We start from the raw sequence: 24,984 nt of genomic DNA, 5'->3' as shown, positions 1-24,984 counted from the left end.
GCTCAGCCTCCGCACCCGACGCCCCGGGGGCGCATCTGGCCAGCGGTGGTGGCGCGGCTGCCGGCGGCGGCGGCGGCGGGGTCGCAGCAACGGAGCCTCCTCGCCCGGCATCGCCCCGAAAGGCGACGGCGCTTAAGGTGGCTTGGGCTGGGAAGGAGGCTTGGGGATGTTGGGGGGGGAGAATTGGGGGAGGTTTCCCCACCCCCTTTTGCTTTTATTTGGGGGCAGGGCTTTAACAAAGTGTTCTCCTCCCCCCACCCCCGCTTTGGGGCATCCTGGCTCTTGGGGAGGGGTGGAAACGGGGGGTTAGGATTTTTCCCACCCCCTTTTCCTTTTGTGGACGGGGGGAGACTTTAGATGAGATTAACAGAGTCTCCCCCCCCATTTTGGGGATCCTGTAGGGGGCTTGCCTCTTGAGGCTTGGGAAAGGGGAGGGGTTTGGAGGGGGATTTTCCCACCCCTTCTCCTTTTGTTGGGGGCGGCGGACTTTAATTCCCCCCTCCAGTTTGGGGATCTTGAAGGGGGCTTAGCTCTTAAGGAGGCTTAGGGAGGGGGCGGGCTAGGGATATTTTTACCACCCCCTTTTCCTTGTGTTGGGGGGAGGACTTTAATAAAGTTTCCCCCTCCCCTTTTGTGGGGATCCTGAAGGGGCCTGGCTTTTAAGAAGATTTGGGGAGTGGGACGGGGGGTTAAGAAGAGATTTTCCCACCCTCTTTCTTTTTTTGAGGGGGGAGGACTTTAATAAACTCTCTGCCTCTTCCCCCCATTTTGGGTTTCCTGAAGGGGGCTTGGCTCTTAAGGAGGCTTGGGGTGGGGGGAGATTTTTCCCACCCCCTTTTCTTTTGGGGGAGGGACTTTTAATAAAGTGGTGTTTTTCCCTCCCCTCCCGACACCCTTCACTCTTCTTGGGATCCTGAAGGTGGCCTTGGCGACGGATCGGAGCGGCTCCCGGGGGCGATGAGCGACTCGCGTCCGCCTGGGGGCGTATAAGGTGGGGAGCGAACTTGTCTAGCTGGCCTGGGGGGGCCGAGGGGGTTGGCTTGGTTTTAGGAGCCCCCAACGCTTATTTCCCGGCCCCACAGGGTGGGAGATCGCCAGGGTAGACCCCGATCTCTTTCCAACCAAGGGGGGGGGCATGTGGGCATTAAACTCCCCCCCCTCTCTCTCTCACCTGGGTCACCCAGAGAAAACGTTTACTGTCCTTTTTCAAGTTGCTAGATCGTGTTGAGATTGATTGGGAAGGGAGGGGAAAGGAGCGGCTTTGAAAACCGGCTTCTGTTTTTTTTCTTTTTCTTTTCCTCTTCTGGGAAAGAAAATTTTTTTTAGCCATCTCAACGCTTGGGATTTCCTTTCCCCTCCCCCAACCTGCCCCCCCCTCAAAAAAAAAAAACTCTTCTTCCCAATTTTGTACTTTTTCTTTTTTCTTTTTGGACTTGTTTATTTTGTGCCACCCGCCTTCAGAAACGACATGGAAGCGGTTGGAAAATTTGAATTCAGCAGGAAAGATCTGATCGGGCATGGAGCTTTTGCCGTGGTCTTCAAAGGCAGGCACAAAGAGGTAAAAGAGGATTTTATTTTTATTTATTTTTTAAAAAATCCTGGCCTCAGTTTCAAAAAAAAAAAAAAAAATGGGAGGGATTTTTGGTGATTTTTCTGCTGAGACAAGCGAGGGCATTCTTGATGCCCTGGCTTGTCTCAGCAGAAAAAAACACCAAAACCCTCTTGGAATGACAAATCTCTGATATGAAAAAAGGAGTAATTGAATCCTTGATTCAACCAACTTGATCCGAACAGGGGCAAGTTAAAACTTATAAATCTGTGTTGGCACTTTAGTTAACCTGTTTCCCTCCCCAGTTCCTTCTAAGAAAATCCTCTGACTTTTTTGAGCAATCCCCAAATTTCAAATTAATCCACAAGTATGCCGGGCAAAACATGTCACAGAGTGCCTCTCTAACCATCCCCAAAGATCTGTTAAAAAAAAAAAAACAGCCACCTTTTTTCTCAAGGAACTTTGTAAAAGAGACACAGACTGAATCACTCAGCTGATGCAATTAGGGGAAAGAAATTGAGAATTTGCTTAGGCATAAAACAAACCCAGGCCTTATCTTACTGGCTTGGCAAGGCTTTCCTATCTCAAAAAGCAGCCACAAAGCAAGGAACGACTCTAGTTGTCCTTGAGGATCTATAAATAAATGTATTTTGGGTTTCTATTTAATAGCGTGGTCGCTATGGGAGACTTAAGTATCTCCAGGCAGGAGAACACCTGGAGTGCTTTTAGGCTGGGAGCAGGCCTGCATTTTATGTATTTATAAATTGTTGGTGGGAACATCTCCCAAAGTCTCATGATTATCTTTGGAGGAAGAAAAGTGATAAATGAAGGCAGGGATTTATTGAATAGGAAGGATCTTGGCAAAGAGTTTGCAAAATTAGAATTGCTTCTGTAGCAGGATTGAGCCATTCTTGCTAAAAGCAAACATCTTCAGACTGTCTACTCTATTGTATCCTTTCCTTCATACATTATAATAAAGTAAATGTGCAATTATCTATTTGGGGACTTGAAGAGGGGAGACAGAAGGAAGTTCACATCCTTTGCTTTGTAAGGCTGCATGGAAGTTTGTTGCTAGAAATAAGGCCTTATTTAATTTGGAAGTGGTTTTGTGCTGGAGGAGGTGTTAAGAAGGGAAAGAAATTAAACCAGAGCAGGCAAGTCTGAACTTGTCTTGGCTAAAGACCAGAAAACTGAATAAACTATCATTTTCAGAATCGACTTTTATACTGTTGGCTATTATCCAATTTGTTTGCCCCCTAAACTGCTGACATATGTTATTTATCTGCGTTTGACCCACACGAATCCAGCTTTGTGGGTCTGTTGAAGTGTGTGATGGGAAACTCCTACTCACCGACTCCCTTGATATTCCAACTTTCAGAAACCCGAAGTCGAGGTGGCCATCAAATGCATTAACAAGAAAAACTTGGCCAAATCCCAGACTCTCTTGGGGAAGGAGATCAAGATATTGAAGGTAAAGGGGAAAGTGGCTTTGGAGAGAGCGAACCTTGTCGCCTCAATTGCGAGCTGTGTTTATCTTTCTTGGATACTTATTGTCTCCCCCTCCCACCCCTCTTTTCTTTCTAGGAACTGAAACATGATAACATCGTGGCTCTCTATGACTTCCAGGTAGGGAAGCGTTGACGGTCAAGTCAGTGGGTGAAGCGAAGATGTTGTTCGATTTGCTTTTTATAGGGGATGACAAACTAGGATGAAGATTTGATGAAAGCTCCAGTTAGGTTGACCTCTAAACCCATGGGGCTGGAGGTCTTTAGCTGAAATGGAAGACTTCGTATATAGAATATTAGAATAGGGAATATTCTTTATTGGCCAAGTGTGATTGGACACACAAGGAATCGTTCTCCGGTGCATAAGCTCTCAGCGTACATGCAAACAACCAAGTAATATAATGAGATACCCAGAGGAGAAGGTAGTGGAAAAAATGAGAAGGATAATAGTAATATTGACCTACTATATGGGTAAAATATCTTTAGATGTAAGGCAGTGCTGTGGGAATTAGGTGTTCCGCAGAGTGATCGCATGAGGAAAAAGAAATCTAGTTTTGGCATGCAATGGCAAAAGGCAATCCTTAAAAAGCTTTTATGTATATGTATATGTGTAATATATATATATATGAATATGTATGTATGTGTGTGTGTATATATATATATATCAATATTAATATATAGATATATATGTGAATATATGTATATATATAGCAATCCTTAAAGAGCTGCAGGTTATTTTACAAGAAAGAAAAATGTTTGGCTTAAGAGTGCATTGCTATAATTTGGGGATCTGAGCCATTGGTATTTGTGTGGCCCTTGTCTAAAATCTCATTGCTGGCATTGTTACTGTTGCTGGTTTAACCTGTTTATTATTTCCTTGGGGAAGTTTAGGGCCCTTCATTCAGTTACATTGTGTTTTTTTTTAAACAAACAAAAAAAAAACACCAAAAAATTATGAAGTTATATAGATGAAGGCGGGAACAGGAAGGGCATTTCCTGTTTTGTATTTGTGTTTTGATTGATTTATCTTTTTTGGAGCCTTTTTGGTCAAGTAGAAAACGATGGATCTCGTTGCGACATGTCATGGAGGATCTGGCTTTTGAGCTGTTTTATCTCTCCTTGTTGTGGCAATAACTTCGGTGTGGATGTTTATATCTCTGCGTCTGGGCACATCTCCACCCTCTTCAGGAAACATGCAACAAAAAAAAAAAAGGGCTTGGTTAGTTTCCCAACGAAATTGACCAATGTTGTTTGCCTCTGCAGGGTTTGCAATGCTGTGCAATTAAGTATGTGTGTGTGTGTGTGTGTGTACACAAGTCACTCTGCTTGGGGGTAGAATTGCCTAAATCCCATTTGGAACCCAGATCCCTGGGCCAGTTTTCAATCCCAGGCCTTTGTTTTGGAGATTAACTGCTGCAAGCCGGTGGTTGCGCGAGAGACTGGCTGGCTGGCTTGTTGCAATCGTGCACCCGAGGTTTGTTTGCCTGTCTGGCCCGTCATGTGGTCTCCAGGCCTCCTTGTTTGTTGACATTCTTTTGGCCGGCTCTGGTTGGCCCAGAGCGGCTCCTGCGTCAGGCTTGCAATTTGATGCCTCTGGAACCTTGTGTGGCGTGAGCCGCCTCCGTTGCAAGCGAGGCATGCTGGGAACGGTAGTCTTTGGTTGCAAAGGGGTGGCTTTGGTTGGTAGGGTTTGCGGTTGTGGGGGTTGCAGTTTTGCAATTTGACAACATTTGACCATGCTTTCCTCGCCCCCTCGCCCCCCCTTTTCCTTTCCTCCCTCCCGAATTTCTTCTTGCTTCAAACTGGGTTGGAGAAAACGAGTGGGGGGAAAAGGTTTTGTTTTGCTTTTTTTCAGATTAGTTGATCAGGTGACTTGATAGCAGTCTTCCAAAATTTGAGGGGCTGCCACAAAAAAAAAGGGGGGGGGGTGTCAACCTGTTGCCCAAAGCACCTAAAAGTAAGATGAGAAAATAACAAATGGAAGCTTATCAACCCAGATCCGAAGTAGAAATGGAGAGAAATATTTCCAGGCAGTGAAGACAATTAATCAGTGGAACGATTTGCCTTCCAAAGTTGTGGGTGCTCCATCACTGGAAGCCTTTTTTTAAAGAAGAGACTGGACTGCCATGTGTCCAGAATGGGATAGGGTCTCCTGCTTGAGCAGGGGTTGGACTAGAAGACCTCCAAGGTCCCTTCCAGCTGTTAAAGTCTGTATGCTATCTTCTTTTCTTTTCCCACCCCTAACCCCCAACTTGGAAACCAAGCAGACGCCCTCAAACCTCTTTTCTGAGAACCCTGGAATTAAATAATGCAGGACAAAAACTACGGGACCCGAACGTGGTGTACTGTGTGAGGTTGCCAGCCTGTGTGTTTGATTTGGGTGCTGCAGCGTGCATGGGAAAACACAGCTGTCTGTTCCCTTTGCTGTTGGAAAACAAGACTCTGGAATTTGGACAGTTGGATTGTGTTTTCTGTTATTTGATAGGTGTTTATTTAAAGAGGTGGTTCTCTCAGGCTTTAACTCAAAAGGGCCAAGGATAGTTTTGGAGATTGCATTGCCTTTCAGGTTCACAGTTTAAAAGGCATGGCACGAAAGGAAAAATAAAGAGGAAGGAGAAGGGGGGGGGAAAAAGGAGAATTAAGTAGATATCTGTATCTTCGCAGCTGGAGAAGAACAATTTAACCAGGCCTGTTAAGTGGCTTAACTAAATCAGATGTACCCTAACCCTAACATACACACACCCGGCGCCATGCCTCCAACCCAGAAAGGTTGGAGAACGTTGCTTCCATATAATTATATATAATTAATGTGTAGAAATAATTATATATATATAAGCAAAATACCCCTCATGCATCGTCACAAAATCTCCAGAACCGTAAAGCTTACAAACTTGAAATTTGGCACATAGGTTCCTCTTAGCTTCTAAGTACTCACTAAGAAAGGATTTCACCATCAGAGCAGTAGTATTTCCTATATTATTATTATTAACGTGCTCTGATGCTAAGGAGTTCTACTCCCCCTCCCCACCTGAAAAGAAATCTGTTCCAAATGCAAAACACAAGCAGAGGAGAGGAGGTTCAGTTTCACAAACCGCAACCAGCCTTGGTACAGAACAGCCGCAACCAGCTTTAGTACAGAACAGTTGAGCTAAGCCATGCCTTGCTGTTCCCTTCTTGCTCACACAGCAAATACTGTTTCAGTTTCCAAACAGCCCTCAACTCTTTCACACACTGACAGGGCGATAGCCAGATGAATATACCGATGGATGCTGGTAGGCAGAGGCAGAATTCCCACCCCCTTATTTTCTTCCCCTCAAATTAAGCCCGACCACATAGTTTTATAGCAAAGCACGGATATCCAGCTATAATGTCACCAAGTCAGACTGAACACCAAGTCAGAGTGAATGATTAAAACGGCAACATACAAAGGTTTCCTTCATTTTGTTTTTTTATGATCTTGTGGGGCCATCAGGGCTTGAGGTTGTACAATTCTATGTCCCCCTGCTTGCATTTCCTCAAAACAGGCTTTGCCTCAAAGTGATGGGGAACTAGCCAGTAGCCATGTTCACCGCCTCGCCTCGCCGGTCTAGCTTGGTGTGGTTTCTGAATCCAGCTATTGTGGTGTGTAGACTGTGGTTTAGGGATAAGGGTGATGTATGGATATTGGGTCCTTCAATGTTGCTTGCCTGCAGTTACGTGGGACCTTCTGGTCAAAAGCCCAGATAAATCTCTCTCAACGTGCCCGATTTCCCATTTTAAATGGTTTTTTGTATGAAGATGTCATCAGAAGGGAATCCAACCAGGATGATCTTCTTCTTCTCCTTCCTCCTCCCTCTCCTTCTCCTTCTCCTCCTCCTCCTCCTCCTCCTCCTCCTCCCTCCTCCTCCCTCCTCCTCCTCCTCCTCCTCCTCCTCCTCCTCCTCCTCCTCCTCCTCCTCCTCCTCCTCCTCCTCCTCCTTCTTCTTCTTCTTCTTCTTCTTCTTCTTCTTCTTCCTCCTCCCCTCCCCTCCTCCTCCTCCTCCTTCTTCTCCCTCTTCTTCTCCCTCTTCTCCCTCTTCCTCCTCCTCCTCCATCATATCTGTCATTGGACATTGGGAATCCTGTTGGCAATCCTATTTTAATCAGCAGCCCCGTGAAAAAGTGCTGTTGAGTTTTTTTCAAACCAGTCCCTTAGATTTTGAAGACATGGATGTTCTTCTGCCTGGACCCTACCTTCAATCTTTCCCTGGAGAGGATTAAGTGAAGGACGCCGTATTTTTCCAGGTGTCGCATCCCATGTCCGAAATATTTTAACTTTTACTTTTTTTTTTAATGGTTTTGAACCTGGATATAAAGAAGAAACTTCCTGGACAGTGAATCCATTTAGCCCCCTGGATTTGCAGGTGCTCCATCACTAGAGGTTTTCGAGAAAAAGATCGGTCCACCATTTGTCCGGGATGGTTTGAAGACTCCTAATTGGGCAGAGTAGATGAACTCCCAAGATCCTTCCAGCCCTGTGATTCTACATCCCTCTGCTTGCATTCCCCCTCCCCCCCCCCAAAAAAAAACAGGCCTTGCTTCAAATAACGTCCAGGTATTTTTTATTTTTTTGCAAAAAACTTCCGTGGGAAAAGCCAGTTTTACGCTGTTTTTTTAATTAAAGGAGGATTGTTTTAGCATGGAAAGAAGCGTCCTCTTCAACCTTCTTCTTAAGAAGCCACAGACTTAACAATAACTGATTTTGGAATCAAAGAAAGGAAGCTGGGGTTGATTTTTTTTTTTTAAAGTTAAGTATTGAGTGAGCACTTCCTTAAGTGCGGTTACAAAATCTAGGTAGTGTTGAAAAACGGGATGGAGTGAGCTAATCTCCTGCTTGTCACCTCACGGTGTTTTGTTTTCAGTGGCCAAGGATTGAATGGGTGCCAAATCCGATTAGAAGAGGATATTTCAAAGGAGGTTGGGCAGAATCAGGCCCCTGAAATAGGGGTTGCATGTAGCTATAAAGCCATAGCAGGCTGAGTTTATGCTTCTATCTGTCCTGTGAAGGTGTTTACTAGCCTCTCTTCCAACTTCCTTCCTTCCTCCTGTCTTCCTTTCCTCACTCCCTCACTCCCTCCCTTTTTCTATCTCCTTTTCATTTCTCTGTTCCATTTCCCTTCCCTTCCTTCCTTCCTTCTCATTTCTCTGTCCTTCCCTCCCTCCCTCCCTTCCTTTTCTTTCTTCCTCCCTCCCTTCCTCCCTCCTTTCTTCATTTTTCTAAGTCCTCTTTTCCTCCATTCTTCTCATGTGTCTCCCATTTCCTTCCTTCCTTCCTTCCTATTTCTCTGTCCTTCCTTCCCTCCCTTCCTCTCCACCTCCTTCCTTCCTTCCTACCTCCCTTCATTCATTTTTCTATGCCTTTCTTTCCTCCACTGTTCTCATGTCTCTGTCCCATTTCCTTCCTTTCCTTCTGTCCCCCTTCTGCCTTCTCATTTCTCTGTCCTTTCTTCCTTCCCCCCTTCCCTCTCTACTTCCTTCCCCCATGAAACTCTAAGCGCATCTCCAAAAGCTGTCTCTAAAAAGGGTGACCCACTTAAAACTTTACTTATGCATTATTGAAAGGTATTAATGGGCCTTCATTGCTCAAACTCCCAAAGAGGACGTCTCTGCTGGATGGAGTATTTTTAGAACTTTGTCCTGAAGCTTGCTCTAAAAGGTGGTTTTGCTGCAGCTATGAATTTTTGAACGGCTGGAGGGAAGGAAACATAAAGGCAGCTACGTTAGTTTGGAGTAATCAATATAATTTTTATAAGACTTATATCCCTCCTTTATTATATTTTTATTATAAATAACAGCAAACATACGTAATAGTCTTTTCTCCTTCTATGGTATTTTCCCCTTAGCAACAACCCTGTGAGGAGGGTTGGGCTAAGAGGGACTGGTCCTAAATCACCCAATTCATGGTGATTGTCCCAAAGTCTCCCAGTTGGCTTTGTCTCTAAGGTGGGACTAGAATTCACTGTCTCCTGGTTTCTAGACCAGCACCTTAACCACTACACCAAACTGGCTCTCATGGATATGTGTAGATATATGGCAGCGTCTTAACTTGATGTGCCTTGCTAAGTCATGGTTTGTATAAACATGATTTGTTAAGGTGCCAAGAACTGGTTGTCCATAGCATTAAGCTATAACCCATGCTTTACGAGTGCATTGGGTCTTATAGCACAGAGCCCAACCAAGGAAATTGTTGTGTAGCTAGGAATCTGGAGAAAATCTGCCTTAATGTGGCTGCTTATTTGTAAAAGAATATTGTCTGAAATTTGTTGTAAATTGTGGCATGATTTGCAAGCGGTAAATACCTCAGTCTTGAGCAGGTGTGATGTTTAGCATAACAGGTTTGCACGCTTCTTGCTGAAATATAAACTAGAGCGAAAACAATATATAAGACCCCAACTTTCAGTGACTTTCTCTTTGGGGTTAAAAACTATTTTCTACTCCAGGATTACACAAAGTGAGTTTCTTTGCAATCCTTTGCAATTTTAACAAACTATATCACTGTTTGGTTTGGTGGTAGCAGTACTTCAGATAGAAAGTCCATACAAAGAATGGTAAGGACAGTGGAGAAGATTATAGGACACACTCCCTTTCTGTTATTCAGGAGGCTGCTTATAAGCGCTATGTGCTTAGAGCTCGAAGCATTGTTAGAGACCCCATGCACTTATCCCATGGTCTGTTTCTATTGCTCCCCTCTAGGAGGGAGGTTTCAACGTGTTTCTAGCAGGACTTCCCGATTCTGTAACGGCTTTGTTCTTTATGCCATCCATCTTGTAAACTCTCAGCAATCTTTCCCACCCCCACCATGTATATGTATACATTGGAACTAGACTGTGATGTTTCTCTGTATGTGGGGGAGGGTATATGCATAATGGTTATGCTTTGAGAGCTGAACATAGTGAAGTTTCATTTTAATGTATGCTGATTAGTGTACAATTAAAGTGACAATAAAGTTTTATTCTATATTCTTTTCTCTTCTATATTTTGTACTAATTCTGTTCTGTTCTGTTCTATTTTACTCAGCTCTATTCCAAATTCTGTGCTTATTCTATTCTATTCTATATTCTATATTCTATCTTGTCCTATCCTATCCTATCCTATCCTATCCTACCATTCTATTCTATTCTATATTCTATCCTGTCCTACCATTCAATTCCATTCCATTCCATTCCATTCCATTCCATTCCATTCTATTCTATTCTATTCTATTCTATTCTATTCTATTCTATTCTGTTTATTCTATTCTATTCCATATTCAATTCAATTCAATATCCTATTGTTCTATTCTATATTCTATTCTATATCCTATTATTTTATTCTATATTATATTCTATATTTATATCCTATTCTCTATTTATATTCTATTCTATGCTATATTCAATTCTATATCCTATTATTCTATTCTATATTCTATATTTGATTCTATATCCTATTATTCTATTCTATTGTCATCCTATTATTCTGTTCTATTCTATTGTCATCCTAGTCTATTGTCATCCTATTCCATTCCATTCCATTCCATTTTCATTGCCTATATTCTATTCCTATTCCTATTCTATTCTATTTCTAGAAAGATTGCAAAATCTCCAGATGTTAGGATCCTCAAATCAAAATCGCCCCACGCGGGTGGCACGAGGTCATGATTTAGCCAGGCAGGTAGGCAGCTGGGTGGAGCCGTTTTGTTATTCTAAAAAAAAAAAAAAAAGTAGTGACGATTTGCTGACTCATCCGTCATTCCTTTGCCCCGTCTTCTCCTAAGCTCTCGGCACCTGAGGGTGCATCCGAGTGACACGAGCCACAAAATTGACATCAGCCATTATTCATAGGGCCTGGAGGGTGACTTCATTTACTATTTCTCAAGAATAATTGAGCCGTGGCATGAAGTTTCTTGAAGAGCAAGGTGGATCTTGACTTTACTCACATAATTCCTATTTTGGAAATACAGATAGTCCTCGACTGATATAACAGTTCATTTAGTGACCGTTAGAAGTTTCAACGGTGCTGGAAAAAAGTGACTTACGACCGTTTTTCACATTTCTGACCATCGCAACATCCCCCGTGTTTATGTGAACAAAATTCGGACGGATGCTTGGCAACTGACTCATATTTATGACAATTGGCTTTGTCCCAGGATCACGTGATCCTCTTTTGCGACCTTCTGACAAACAAAGGCAACGGGGGAAGCTGGATTGACCTAACAACCGTGTTGCTAACTGAACAACGGAAGCAATTTGCAAGAAGGGCTGTAAAACGAGGCAAAACTCACTTCTCTCTGGCTTAGCAACAGAAATTTGGGGATCCATTGTGGTCGTAAGTCAAGGACTCCCTGTATTCCTTTCTTCCAAAGTGGCTTTTGAGCTTGACTGAAAAGGATCTGATCAGCCCTTGCATCTTGAAGCAGGGCCCAAGCGGTGAAGGGCAGGTGGGCGTTTGCTCTCAGGATGAAAGGTTCAAGCCTGAAACTTTTCAAAAACAAGAAAAGCCAGTCAGGAATCTGGAATGGAGAATCGGTCTGACCTAAAAATCCAATGATGTTGATAAAAGATGCGGGTTAACGTCGTAGGTCGAAATTCAGTTCTTTGGCTCCAAATCCATTGTAAATCATACTGGATGATGTAATGATGGTTTAGGGGTTTCTTACAGATGAACAGAGTTGGAAGGGACTTTGTAGGTCATCTAGTCCAACCCCCCTTGCCCAAGCAGGAGACCCTACACCATTTCTGAGGGATGGCAGTCCAGTCTCTTCTTGAAAGTCTCAAGTGATGAAGCTCCCACAACTTCTGTTCCATGGGTTGATTGTTTTCCCTGTCAGAAAGTTTCTCCTTATTTCCAGGTTGAATCTCTCCTTGTTCAGTTTCCATCCATTGTTCCTTGTCTGGCCTTCGGGTGCCTTGGAAAACAGCTTGACCCCTTCCTCCTCTCTGTGGCAGCCCCTCAGATATTGGAAGACCGTTATCCTGTCTCCCCTGGTCCTTCTCTTCCCTAGACTAGCCAGGCCCAGTTCCTATAACTGTTCATTGTATGCGTTAGCCTCCAGTCCCTTAATCATCCTAGTTGCTCTTTTCTGCACTCTTTCTAGAGTCTCAACATCTTTTTTTATATTGTGGTATATAGGGTGGTAAACTGTGATTGATGGTTGAGCTTATTATGTGACTGTGACCTGTTGTGTTTGATTCTGCCCCATGTAACTTAGATAAGTGTTTCCCAATCTGGTTAGCTTTGTGATGGGTGGACTTCAACTCCCAGAATTCCTCCCAGGGAAGGTTGCCAATTTTTTTTGGCTCATGTCCCTCCGTTGCACACTCCACCGTAGGAAAAGATGGAGCGAAAGAACGACTTTTTTTGTTTTGTTTGGAACCCAGTTCCTTTCTTCTTACCACCTGGTTCCAGTCCCAATCAGCAGACAACCAGAGCAAATCTGATAAGCTGGTGAAGAGATTTTTATCATTCCAGTATATAGGATGTTGAGTTCTATTCAGCTCAATGTATGTTGCACCTTGGACACTTAATTAGGCAGTTGACTAATCCATGACACACACGTTTTGTGAAGTTTTCTTGGCACGTCCAGTCTGTTTTTCTCAGCAAACGAAGGTCACCCAGACACTGTTCTAAAAATACTGTTCTTTGCTTTGCTTCTCTTAGAAAATTATTTTGGACTGTCTTCTTCCTGACTGTATATGTAAAAAAAATGACTTTGGGAGGGAGTATATTCTTAGCGAAGTTCAATTTTGCTGGGTTTTTTTCCCTTTTTTCTTTGAATAGAACTATTTATGCTAAAAGAGGAAAGGAAGGAGAGAAAGAGGAAAGGCGGTCAGGAAGGAGAGAGGGAAGGAGGAGAAGGGAGGGAGGGTGGAAGGAAAGAAGGAATGAAGGGGAGGCAAGGGAGGGAAAGAAGGAAGGAGGAGGGAGGGAGAAGAGAGGGAGGGAAAAGAAGGTAAGGGAGGGAGGGAGGAAGAGAAGGAAAGGGGAGAGGGAAGGGGAGGAAGGAAAAGGGAGAAGGAAGGGGAGGAAAGAAGGAGAGGGGAGGGAGGAGAAAAAGGGTGGAAGGAACAAAGGAATAAAGAGGGAGCAAGGGAGGGAAGGAAGGAAAGGCGAGGAGGGAGGGAAAGGAAGGGAAGAGGGGAGGAAGGAAAGAAGAGGGAGGAAGAGGTTGAGGGGAGGGGAAGGGAGAAGGGAAGGAAGGAAATGGACGAGGAAGGAAGGGAATAATGTTATGACTTCTTTTCATACCATTTAAATACAGGAGATTGTTTTTGAGGTGAGAGATTGTAGCTGGCCTCCAGGCAACTGCTGTACTAATCTATGTTTGAAGATGGGGGCCTGGCTAGGCAAGATTAGCATAGATCCTTGCCTCTACTTGCCTTTTTCCTGTTATTGATTTATTCCATTGGCCCCTTCGCTGACTGCCTAAACCTGGCCTTAAGGAATAGCAAAATTGCTTCTAGTTTGCTTGCATTTTTTTTTTAATTAAAGAAAGCTTCCTGTTTGCTGCTTCCCAGCTCCTGATCCTGGCAACTAGGAATTTGGATGGATGCAATGATAGACAGTCTAGAGTTTGTAAGTCCTTCAGTAGGAAAACAAGTTGGGTGATTGTTGCGTTGGAGCCCAAGTGGAAGTATACCTGCTTGGTCAGCAAAAATACTACCGGTTATAGGCTGGGCGAATTAATGCCTTCTGGCTTTACACCTTGCATTAGTCTCGGGTGTGGTTGAGTTGGAGCAAGGTGTCTTGTGTAAACTTAACATCTGGAGAGAAGTTTTTCAGATGAATGCCAGAAGGTGGTTGGGTTGTAGTTTGGTGTCTTCCGTGGACCTAGAATCTGGAGAGAAGATTTTTCAGATGAATGCCAGAAGGTGGTTTGATTGTAGCTTGGTGTCTTGCTTGGACCTGGAATCTGGAAAGCAGTGCTTGTCAGATTTGATGGCTACGCTCAACTCGGCACATGAAAGCTCGTTCCGTCGCCATCGAACCGTTTGTGGCTTTGTGCCCTGCAGGCCCACCTCTCATGTTTGGGGCTGGGTTGCACAACGCTGGGACGGTTTGTAAAACCGAAGCCTTGCATGCAAAGGCAGCATTTGAGGACAGCAAAGTGGGAGGACCAGGGAGTACTTACTGGATTACGTGGCCTTGTGAAGGCTGAATTCCTGCAGATTCATAGCCCAAACGTGAATAACCAGGAAGGAGTTTTTAAATGAACGCTTGTGCTGGGACATGTGATTATTCTGGGACTTAAAAACATGGGTGTCCTCTCCTCTTCCTCCTCTTCCTCACCCAGAGCAGCAATGGCTGTAGGCAACTCCTGGTAGTCCTCGACTTAGAACAGTTCATTTAGCGACTGTTGAAACAGTGGTGGGATTCAATTTTTTACTACTGGTCCTGTGGGCGTAGCTTGGTGGATATGGTTTGGTGGGCGTGGCAGGGGAAGGATATACTGCAAAACCCCCATTCCCTCCCCACCCCACTGACCTGCTTTCCAGCTCCGTTCTCCTGTGCAGGGCAACCAAGGGAGACCCAGCTGATCAGCTGGGACTCAATGGGAGGCAGAGAAGAGATGGGGTTGGCGGGGCCAGTCAGAGGTGGGATTTGCCAGTTCTCTGAACTACTCAAAATGTCTGCTACTGATTCTCCAGAACTGGTCAGAACCAGCTGAGTACCACCTCTGGTTCCTTCTCTTTGTTCCTCTCTTCCTTCCCCCTTCCTTCCTCTCCTTCTTCCCCTTTTGTTCCTCTCTTCCTCGCAGTGGTGGGATTCAAATGGACTAATGAAAAAGGAGAAATGTCCCACTGCCAATTAAAATACTGTAACTTCAAAAATCCTTCTTTGTAAATTTATTTGTTTGTTTGTTTGTTTCTTTGTCAAACATGTACAAGATAACAAGTATAAGTATGAACATAAACAAGAAGAAGGGAGTAAATACAGATAAATGGGGACAGTAAGATAGGAACGGTAGGCAGGCTGTTGCGCTTATGCACACCCCCTTTAAAGTACCTCTTAGGAATGGGGTGAGGTCCACGGAAGGCAGTTTGAGGTCGAAGCCGGGAGGGGTTGAGGTTGCAACCATGGAGTTGGGTAGCGCCTTCCAGGCGTTGACCACTCCGTGGCTGAAGTCGTATTTTCTGCAATGGAGTTTGAAGCGGTTTCCCTTGAGTTTATATTGATTGTTTGCCCGTGTATTATTGTGGTTGAAGCTGAAGGAGTCCTTGGCTGGCAAGACGTAACAGACAATTTTGTGAACTATGCTTAGATCGGACCGCAGGCGGCGCAGTTCCAGATTGTCCAGGCCCAAAATTTCGAGCCTGGAGTGTGATGAGTGGAGGAGTGGAGGACTCTTCTTGAGAAATACCTCTGAACCCATTCCATCGTGTTAATGTCCAATATACAGTGTGGGTTCCAGGCGGACAAGCTGTATTTTAGAATTGGTCTGGTAAAGGTTGTGTATTAGTAATTGAACAATTCAATGTTCCTCTCTCTTTAGAGAAAAAGAAAGGCCAGATGCTGGATTGATGCAGAGCATTCAAAGACAAAGATTAGCACTGGGAAGAGTTCTCCACAGCTGGCTTTCTAGGAACACATGTTGTGGAATGGACTATGGGGGAGAGGGCAGCCATTTTGTTTCTCAACCCATCCCCCCAACAGCCATTTTGTGTGAGCACTCACAATAACGACGCTCTGAATCCAGAACGGGACTAGGTTCTCCGCAGACATTGGGTCCATCTTGATTCTTCTTAAGTTTTCTGCTTTACATTTTCCCAAAACATCTGCTTCTCATAGTCCATCCTCTGTGGTAGACAATAATTCAGCCGTGTTTTTATTAAGCCCAATGAAAAGCTGATGGATTCTCCTTGCTCCGAACGCCCAACGTGGAGAATCCTAACTGGATTCACATGTCCGCTTTGGCGTGTTGAGTAGGTTGTGTTGGCCTCCGCTTGTTCAGGTTTATTCAACAATCCAGATGCATCAGGCATCGGACAAATCAGGTCCATGTAATTGCACATTTCATTTGCAATTTTTTCTTGTAAGAGACAGGTCCTGAAAATATCTCCAGGAAGGCTTAACGTAGGAATCCTCTCTTCCTATCTATCATGGCTTTGTAAGATCTGAGAACTTGAAGAGAATCTATTGTCTGTTGTGTACATTCTTGGACGTATCAAACCATGGAAAGCAACAAATCCTTCTGCATCTTTGTCCTAGCACTTTGTAGATATCTAGATGGAAGAAAACATTTTTCTTCTTCTTCCCCAAACAAGACAATTTCAGGGAAGTTCTTAACAAATAAAAGTCTGTAGAGATTTATCAGTTATCCAGGTCATGGTTGTGGCAAAGTTGCTTTTTCAAGAGGCAACTGGACTTTCTTGGTTTTTTTTTTCTTTTGAAGACATTTCGCTTCTCATTCAAGAAGCTTCTCCATCTCTTGATGGGATAGTGGGGAATGGAAGCTGAAGAACTTCTTGGATGAGAAGCAAAACTTTTAGCTACGCAATTTGGGACAAACACCCCCTTTGAAAGGTGTGAGAGTAAGAATAGATTTCCAGAGGGGAAAAAATGCAAACTACAGGAACCAGGAACACCACTCAGGTAACCCTGAGGACACAGATAAACTTCCCAAGTGGCCTCAATGGACTCTCTAAAATAATGCAAATGACCAGCTGTCTGCAAGGAATATAAATCCTTTCATTCCCCACCATCCAGTCAGAACTGAAGAAGCTTCTTGGATGAGAAGCTAAATGTCTTCAAAGGCAAAAACAAAAAAGTCCAATTGCCTCCTGAAGAAAAAAAAAAAAGCACCTTTGGGATTTTTAACAAATAGTGAAGTTTTGTGTGTATTGTTGACTAGAGAGTACCACAAGAGGTCCTATCATCCATCTTTCCTGCAAACACAAGTCCTAAAGAAATAAATCCCGAAGCTTTACCCAAATTTGTCCTCCCCACCATTAAAAAAAAAAAAAACTCACAAAAACAGCCGATTTTTCCTTCATTCTGGGTCAACTTGGAGAAGCTCTCTCTGTTTCCCTTGCCTGCAAAGCTGGAGGAGAAATTTCAAAAGGCTGTTGATTTTTCTCCCACGGTGAGCGAGGCAGGCGTGTCAAGTCTGGGCACGTCCAATTCAAATGTTTGTTTATTTTACATTATATTTTTCCTTCCTACTTTGAATCGTTCAAATTCCAAACGGTGACGTGGAATAATAATGGCTTTGTTTTGGTTTTTTAGGAGATGGCAAACTCCGTTTATTTGGTGATGGAGGTGAGCGATTCTAAGATGATCTTACGTTCTAAGATGGGTTTTAATTTTGCCCTTCTTTTAAAGAATTCATGCATGGTTTTATTTATTTATTAACACTGTATGCAGTTTTCATCCCAAACTGCAGAAGTGCTAGTTGTTATTTTATTTATTGACCTGAATGTTTAATAATTTGGCTTAGTTGATGAATTCTTGTTTCTGTTTCTTCTCCTCTCTTTAGTACTGCAACGGTGGAGATTTGGCTGATTATTTGCACAGTATGTATTCTAAGAATGCCGTCTGATTATTCTATAACATTGCCGTCAATATTAGGAAAAAGAAAATAATATCAGGCACAAAATCCCTTGTCAAATGAGTTTTATCCATGCAATTTGATAGGGATATCCAGATGGTATTCCACTAGCAAGTTTGTTTTGGACTTCTAATTATTTTGTTGCTGCTGCTTTTTCCTTTTTAATTACAGGTATAATTAATGCCAACGGGGCCTATTTTCATCTAGACTAAACAGTCGAAGCATAGGTGGTCTCAAAGGCTAGCGAAATTTTTATCGACAGTTTTAGTTTATAGAAATTGTTTGGTTCCTTTAGTAAATCGTTAAATTTTGTAGGGTTTTCCCCCTTCTTTATATCTATCTATCTATCTTCTTTATATATATATAAAAGTGAAATACTCCTCACGCATCATCACAAAATCTCCAGAACTATAAAGCCTACAAACTTGAAATATGGCACGTATGTTCCTCTTGGCTTCTAGGTGCTCACTAAGAAAGGATTTTTCGAAATGACCATCAGAGCATTTAGAGTATTTCCTATATTATTATTAACACGCTCTGATGCTAAGGAGTTCTACTCCCCCTCCCCCACCTGAAAAGAAATCTCTTCCAAGTGCAAAACACAAGCAGAGGAGAGGAGTTTCAGTTTTAGTTTCACAACACCAATCAGCTTTAGTACAGAACAGTTTAGCTAAGCCACGCCCAGGCTCCTTGCTGTCTCCTCCTTGCTTACACAGCAAATACTGTTTCACTTTCCAAACAGCTTCCACTCTCACACACTGATAGGACGCTAGCCAGATGAATACCAATGGATGCTGGTAGGCAGAGGCAGAATCATTTCAGACAAATGGCTGTGCAGTCTCTTCTTAAAAACTTCCAGTGATGGAGCACCTATGATTTCTGGAGGCAAGCTGTTCCACTGGTTATTTGTCCTCACTGTTAAGAGTCTCCTTAATTTCAGGTTGCTTCTCTCTTTGATTAGTTTCCATCCATTGTTTCTTGTCCTCCCCTTAGGTGGTTTGGAGAATAATTTGACACCCTCTTCTTTGTGGCAGCCTCTGAGATATTGGAACACTGCTATCATGTCTCTCCTAGTCCTTCTTTTCATCCAACTAGACATACCCAATTCTGCAACCGTTCTTCGTATGTTTTAGCCTCCAGTCCCCTAAATCATCTTAGTTGCTCTTGTTTGCACTTTTTCCAAAGTCTCAACATCTTTTTTATAACGTGGTGATCAAAACTGGATGCAGTGTTCCAGATGTGGCCTTGCTAAGGTTTTACAAAGCGGTACTAATACTTTAGTGATTTTGGTTCTATGCCGCTTGCTTATACAACCAAGGATTGTATTTGCTTTTTTGGCTGCTGCCGCACATGGCTGGCTCGTGTTTAAGGGATCGTCCACTCCAAGGCCCCTCTCACAGTTACTTCTTTCTGAGCCAGGTTTCACCTAAGCTGTATTCATACCTTTGGTTTTTCCTGCCCAGGTGTGAAACCTTTGGCGGTAAAATCTGGCAATAATAACCTGCAAATTTCACTGCTGTTTTCCCCTTCTCTTCCTTTTAACAGGCATGAGAACTCTCAGCGAAGACACGATCCGTCTCTTTTTCCAGCAAATTGCAGGTGCCATGAGGGTTTTGCACAGCAAAGGCATCATTCACAGGGATCTCAAGCCCCAGAATATTCTGCTTTCCTTCACAGGCGGCAAGAAGTCAAACCCGAATAACATCCGGATCAAGATCGGTAAGTAGGAAATGAAAGGACGAAAGACGCTATGAAAGTAAAGAGAGAGAGAGAGAGAGATACAGAAAGAGAGATGGAGGGGGAAGGGAGAGAGAGATGGAAAGAGCGATAGAGAGATGGAAAGAGTGAGATGGAGAGAGAAAGATGAAAAGAGTGAGATGGAAAAAGAGATGCAGAGAGAGAGACAGAAAGAGAGAAAGAGATGGAAAGAGGACGAGAGAGAGAAAGAGATGGAGAGAGAGAGTCAGAAAAGGACAGGTGGAAAGAGAATGAGAGAGAGAGAGACAAAGAGAAAGAGAGAGAGAGATGGAAAGAGAGAGAGATTGTTTACAATTTGAACTAAGATTCTAGTCCACTTTGTGTTTTTATGAGGTGACAAATCCCCTTGATTTCAGCGGATTTTAATCTTTAGGAAGTATGATTTGGGCTTACCATCCCCAATGGAAAAATACCAGTTTGTTAATTTGGGTCCAGGCTGATCCCCCAGCTTTTCTTTATCACAATAATCCTTTAAAAAAAATCTGTTAACGCTTGTTACTGTTTTTTATCAATTAAAAAAAGATAGTAAAAAAAGAAAGCATGAATGGGAAGGGGGGAGAAAAACAGCTTTTCATATTTAATGGTTTTTGCCAAAGCCGATTGTAATTTTCCCCCCTCTGTCTTTCTCCCCCTTCCCCTCATTGCTTCTCCGTGTAGCTGATTTTGGATTTGCACGCTACCTACAGAATAATATGATGGCGGCGACGCTATGCGGTTCTCCCATGTACATGGTAAGGGGCAGCTTAGTTTATCTGCATTTTCTTTTTCCCAAATCGATTTTAGAGTTGAAAACAAGAAACAAATTGCTGCTGTTTCTATTCTATTTTTTTTCTATCGAAAAAAAAAAAGAAAAAAAGACACCACACTAAAGTGTGCAGTGATGGGATGAGGACAACAACTTTTTCACGTTTAGCGGTGTTCGATGAGGCCAGCTGTCGTTTCTCCTGGGAAAGGAATAGAATTGAATATAATTCTTTTATTGGCCAAGTGTGATTGGACACACAAGGAATTTGTCTTGGTGCAAATGCTCTCAGTGTACATAAAATAAAAGATACATTCATCAAGAGTCAAGAATCATAAGGTACAACACTTAATGATAGTCCTAGGGTCCAATAAGCAATCAAATCATACTAGGAAATAATCCATAAAAATCATTAAGGATACAAGCAACAAGGTTACAGTCATGCAGTCATAAGTGGGAGGGGATGGATGAAAGGATGGGAGGATTAATAGTAATAGTAATGCAGACTTAGTAAATAGTTGGACAGTGTTGAGGGAATTATTTGTTTAGCAGAGTGATGCCGTTCAGGGAAAAACTGTTCTTGTGTCCAGTTGTACTGGTGTTCTCTTTGGCGTCGTTTTGAGGGAAGGAGTTGAAACCGTTTATGTCCAGGATGTGAGGGGGTCTGTAAATATTTTCACAGCCCTCTTTTTGACTCGTGCAGGATACAGGTCCTCCATGGAAGGCAGGTTGGTAGTAATTGTTTTTTTTCTGCAGTCCTAATTATCCTCTGAAGTCTGTGTCTGTCCTGTTGGGTTGCAGAACCAAACCAGACACAGTTATAGAGGTGCAGATGACAGACTCAATAATTTCTCTGTAGAACTGGATCAGCAGTTCCTTGATTAAAGTCTGTGAGTGGGCTCCCTTGGTTTTGCTATCATGTCCTTTGCTCTGTGATTGTGTTTGAGGGGCTGCCCCAAAGAAGAGGCAGTCAAGCTATTCTCCAAAGCACTTGAGGGCAGCACAAGAAGCAATGGATGGAAACTAATCAAGGAGAGAAGCAACCTAGAACTAAGGAGGAATTTCTTGACAGTCAGAACAATTAATCAGTGGAACAACTTGCTTCCAGAAGTTGTGGATGCTCCAAACACTGGAAGTTTTTTTTAAAAAAGTTTGTCTGAAATGATATAGGATTTCCTGCCTAAGCAGGGGGTTGGACTAGAAGACCTCCAAGGTCCTTTCCAACTCTGTTATTCTATTCTAATTTATTTAAAAGTTAATATTCCTGGATGGCATTGCAACGATTGAAACAACAGACACGCTCCAAAGCTTTTGCTTGGACTCCTCTATGAATTCTGGATTCTGCTCCGTGTTGGAAAGTGAACTGGATGATCTCGAAGGTCCCTTCCACAGGTTCCATCTTGTGATTCTTGCTCTGGGCAGGGGTGGGGTGGGGTTGGAATAGATGACCCCCGAAGATCCCCCTTCACAGTTTACGTTCTATGATTCTCTGCATGTTTACAATGCAGGTAATCCTCGACTGACCGGCCGTTCGTTCAGCAAAAAATGTAGATAAGAGAGTGATTGATCTGGTTGTGCCACTAAGTTGTAAAAGAGATCTTCTTGAGGCTCTTAAATTGTGGGGGAGGGCGGGATGTATATTCAGATCGTGTGTGGGATGGAGGAGTTTTGTCTTCGATAAAGGACCAAGTGAGCCAGAGGTATTTCTGGCTTCCTGCCAGCCTCCCTGTGGATCTCCCTTGTAGGAATCCAGTAGGCAGCATTGACAACAACAAACCTGATCGCGGCAGTGCGGTAGCGTTGAAGCACCCACAACTTTGCCAAATTTCAATCCCCTGGGTGTCAAGATTTGGGGTGCGTTCTGTAAGCGAAGCTCTTGGAAGCACGTTGATTCAAGAACGGTTGCTCTCTGGCCCACCGATTTGCCTAGTTGAAGGTTACCCAACAGGCAACGTGAGTTTTGAGCTGCCTAGAGAGTCTGTGACCAATAGAGGAGGAAGAAATGGAGGCAGTGACCGATTTTATTTACCTGGGCTCCACGATCGATGCCAGATGGGGACTGCAGCCAAGGAATTAAAAGACGCTTGTTCCTGGGGAGGAAAGCTATGGCCAATCTTGACAGCACGCTCAAAAGCAGCGACATCACCCTGCCAACAAAAGTCTGTATAATCAAGGCTATGGTTTTCTCAGTGGCAATGTATGGGCTGGGAAATTTGGGCCATAAGGAAGGCTGAGCACCCAAGAATGGAGGCCTTTGAACTCTGGTGCTGAAGAAGACGTCAGCGAGTCCCTTGGATGGCAAGGCAATCCAACCGGTCAGTCCTGGAGGAGATCAACCCTGAGTGCTCTTTAGAAGGCCAGATCCTGAAGATGAAACTCAAAGATTCTGGCCACCTGATGAGAAGGAAGGACTCGCTGGAGAAGAGCCGTAATGCTGGGAACGATGGAGGGCACAACAACAAGAAGAGAACAACAGAGAAGGAAGTGGCTGGAGGGAGTCCCTGAAGCAATCGGTGTGAGCTTCAGTGGACTCTTTTTCTAAAGCACCCGAAGGCCAGACAAGGAATAATGGATGGAAACTGAACAAGGAGAGATTTAACTTGGAAACAAGGAGAAACTTTCTGACAGTGAGAACAATCAACCCATGGAACAGCTTTCCCTCAGAAGTTGTGGGAGCGCCATCAGTTGAGACTTTCAAGGAGAGATTGGACTGCCATTTGTCAGAAATGATGTGGGGTCTCCCGCTTGGGCGGGGGGTTGGACTAGATGACCTACAAGGTCTCTTCCAACTCTGATTATCTGTAATCTGTAATCTAACTCCAGAAGGTGGTAGAGGACAGGAAGGCCTGGAGGAACATGGTCCATGGAGATCAACCCTGTCTGCTCTTTAGAAGGCCAGATCCTGAAGATGAACCTCAAAGACGTTGGCCACCTCATGAGAAGGAAGGAAGGACTCGCTGGAGAAGAGCCTCATGCTGGGAATGATGGAGGGCAAAAAAAAGAAGGGAATGGCAGAGAAGGAAGTGGCTGGAGGGAGTCAATGAAGCAGTCGGCGTGAGCTTCAACGGGCTCCAGAAGATGGCAGAGGACAGGAAGGCCTGGAGGAACGTGGTCCATGGAGTCGCGATGGGTCGGACACGACTTTGTAACTAACAACAACAGAGAGTCTGTTGTTTGGCAGCCAGAACGTGAGTTCTTCACAGCAGGAGTCACCCAGCAAGAAAGAGGAAACAGATGCAAGAAATGAGTGGAGTGTGTGATTCAGACTGGAGGCAAATAACATCCCTCCAGCCATCTTGATTCATTAAGAAGATTTATGATGCCAACCTGGTTGGACAACTTTCTCCAATGTGCAAAGTGAAGAGTTGATTATGAGTGGACAGATCCGTCCAGTATCCCTCGAGCAGTCAACCACGTTTGTTGAACTAGTTCAAGGCTCTTGGGGCTGTTTAGCATCTACCAAGATAAGAGATGTAGAATAAAGTAGAATAGAATAGAGTAAAAATAGAACAGCACATTAGAATAGAAGAGGAGAGGAGAGAATAAGAGAGAAGAGAAGAGAGAAGAGAAGAGAAGAGAGAAAGAAAAGAAGAGATAATGGAGTAGAGTAGAGTAGAACAGAACAGAACAGAACAACAGTACATTAGAGTAGAATAGCAGAATAGGAGAGGAGAGGAGAGAAGAAATAATGGTGTAGAATAGAACAGACAGAATAGAATTGCAGTATATTAGAAGAGAGAAGAGAAGAAGAGAAGAATAAAAGAAGAGAAGAGAGAAGAGAAGAGGAGAGTGGAATAGAGTAGAACAGAACAGAAAGAACAGTACTTTAGAGTAGAATATAGGAGAATAGCAGAGGAGAGGAGAGAAGAGAAGAGAGGATGGTGTAGAATAGAACAGACAGAATAGAGATAGGAACAGAACAGAACAGAACAGAATAGAATAGAATAGAATAGAATAGAATAGAATAGAATAGAATAATGGAGTTGGAAGGGACCTTGGAAGTCTTCTAGTCCTGTGGAAACTTGAAGGAGTCCTTCAAGGATCTCAGCATGTTTAATCTGTGGAATAGATAATGACAGGGAGATGCACCACCCATTTTGAAACCTCAAGGGATGTCATAAAAAGAGACTGGATTTGTTGCTCTGGAGGGGAGGAACCGAACTGGTGGGTTCAAAGTACAAATGCTAAGTTCAAGGTAGACATCAGAATTAACTTGATGGGTGCTCTGAACCAGTGGAACAGGCTGCCACATGAAGCGGGGAGTTGGCCTTCAGGTCTCCCAACAGAGACTGGATGGTCATCTGTTGAAGATACTTTAGTGAAGGGGTCCCCAACCCCCAGGCCACGACCCACTACTGGGCTGCCGCTGGTTCAGAATTGGGCCATTGCATGCATGCGCAAAGCTTCCCTTGTGTGTGAAACTTCTCTTGTGTGAGTGGTGGCCATTTTGCGTTCACACATGAAACTTCCCTCGTCCGAATGGTGGCCATCTTGCGCTCATGCATGAAACTTTCCTCATGTGAGCGGCGGCCATTTATTTATTTATTTATTTGAATTGGTCAAACAAAAATGAGAAGAACAAGAGAATAAAAATACAACAACAGGGACGACAGGCACATTAGTGCAGTTATGCATGCCCCCTCTACTGACCTCTTAAGTATGAAGTGAGGTCCACAGAAGTCTATTTGTGACTTCCCTCACGCGAGCGGAAGCCATTTTGTGCTCACGCATGAAACTTCTCTCGTGCAAGCGGAGACCCCTACCTTAGATTGTGAAGAGTTGGACACAACTTAGTAACTGAACAGGTTATGTGCATTTTTAAAAAAAGTCTTTGAGATCTAAATTCTCTCTTGGAACAGATCCCTGGTCACCCACCCTGCCTGGTCTT

The 24,984-nt window shown here is 43.7% G+C and overlaps 1 protein-coding gene across 4 annotated transcripts in view; it reads left to right on the top strand.

Moving 5' to 3' along the window:
* Positions 1-24,984, top strand: part of ULK1 (unc-51 like autophagy activating kinase 1) — an 86,319-nt gene continuing 61,335 nt past the window's right edge. For 3 of the 4 annotated variants that reach the window (XM_087942951.1, XM_087942950.1, XM_087942948.1), the window contains exons 1-9: positions 1-137; positions 920-991; positions 1,462-1,558; positions 2,928-3,020; positions 3,134-3,175; positions 17,275-17,307; positions 17,525-17,561; positions 19,142-19,315; positions 20,012-20,085. In XM_087942951.1, the coding sequence (XP_087799077.1) occupies positions 1,469-1,558; positions 2,928-3,020; positions 3,134-3,175; positions 17,275-17,307; positions 17,525-17,561; positions 19,142-19,315; positions 20,012-20,085 (543 nt within the window). In that variant the 5' untranslated portion in view covers positions 1-137; positions 920-991; positions 1,462-1,468. The remainder of the gene's footprint in view (positions 138-919; positions 992-1,461; positions 1,559-2,927; positions 3,021-3,133; positions 3,176-17,274; positions 17,308-17,524; positions 17,562-19,141; positions 19,316-20,011; positions 20,086-24,984) is intronic. The other variant, XM_087942949.1, reaches the window with a different exon arrangement.

Source organism: Notechis scutatus, chromosome 13, assembly GCF_049901735.1.
Source record: "Notechis scutatus isolate UNSWTSFEM ecotype Mainland chromosome 13, rNotScu1.2, whole genome shotgun sequence".
Classification (NCBI taxonomy): domain Eukaryota; kingdom Metazoa; phylum Chordata; class Lepidosauria; order Squamata; family Elapidae; genus Notechis; species Notechis scutatus.
This window is presented reverse-complemented; position numbering and strand designations above follow the sequence as displayed.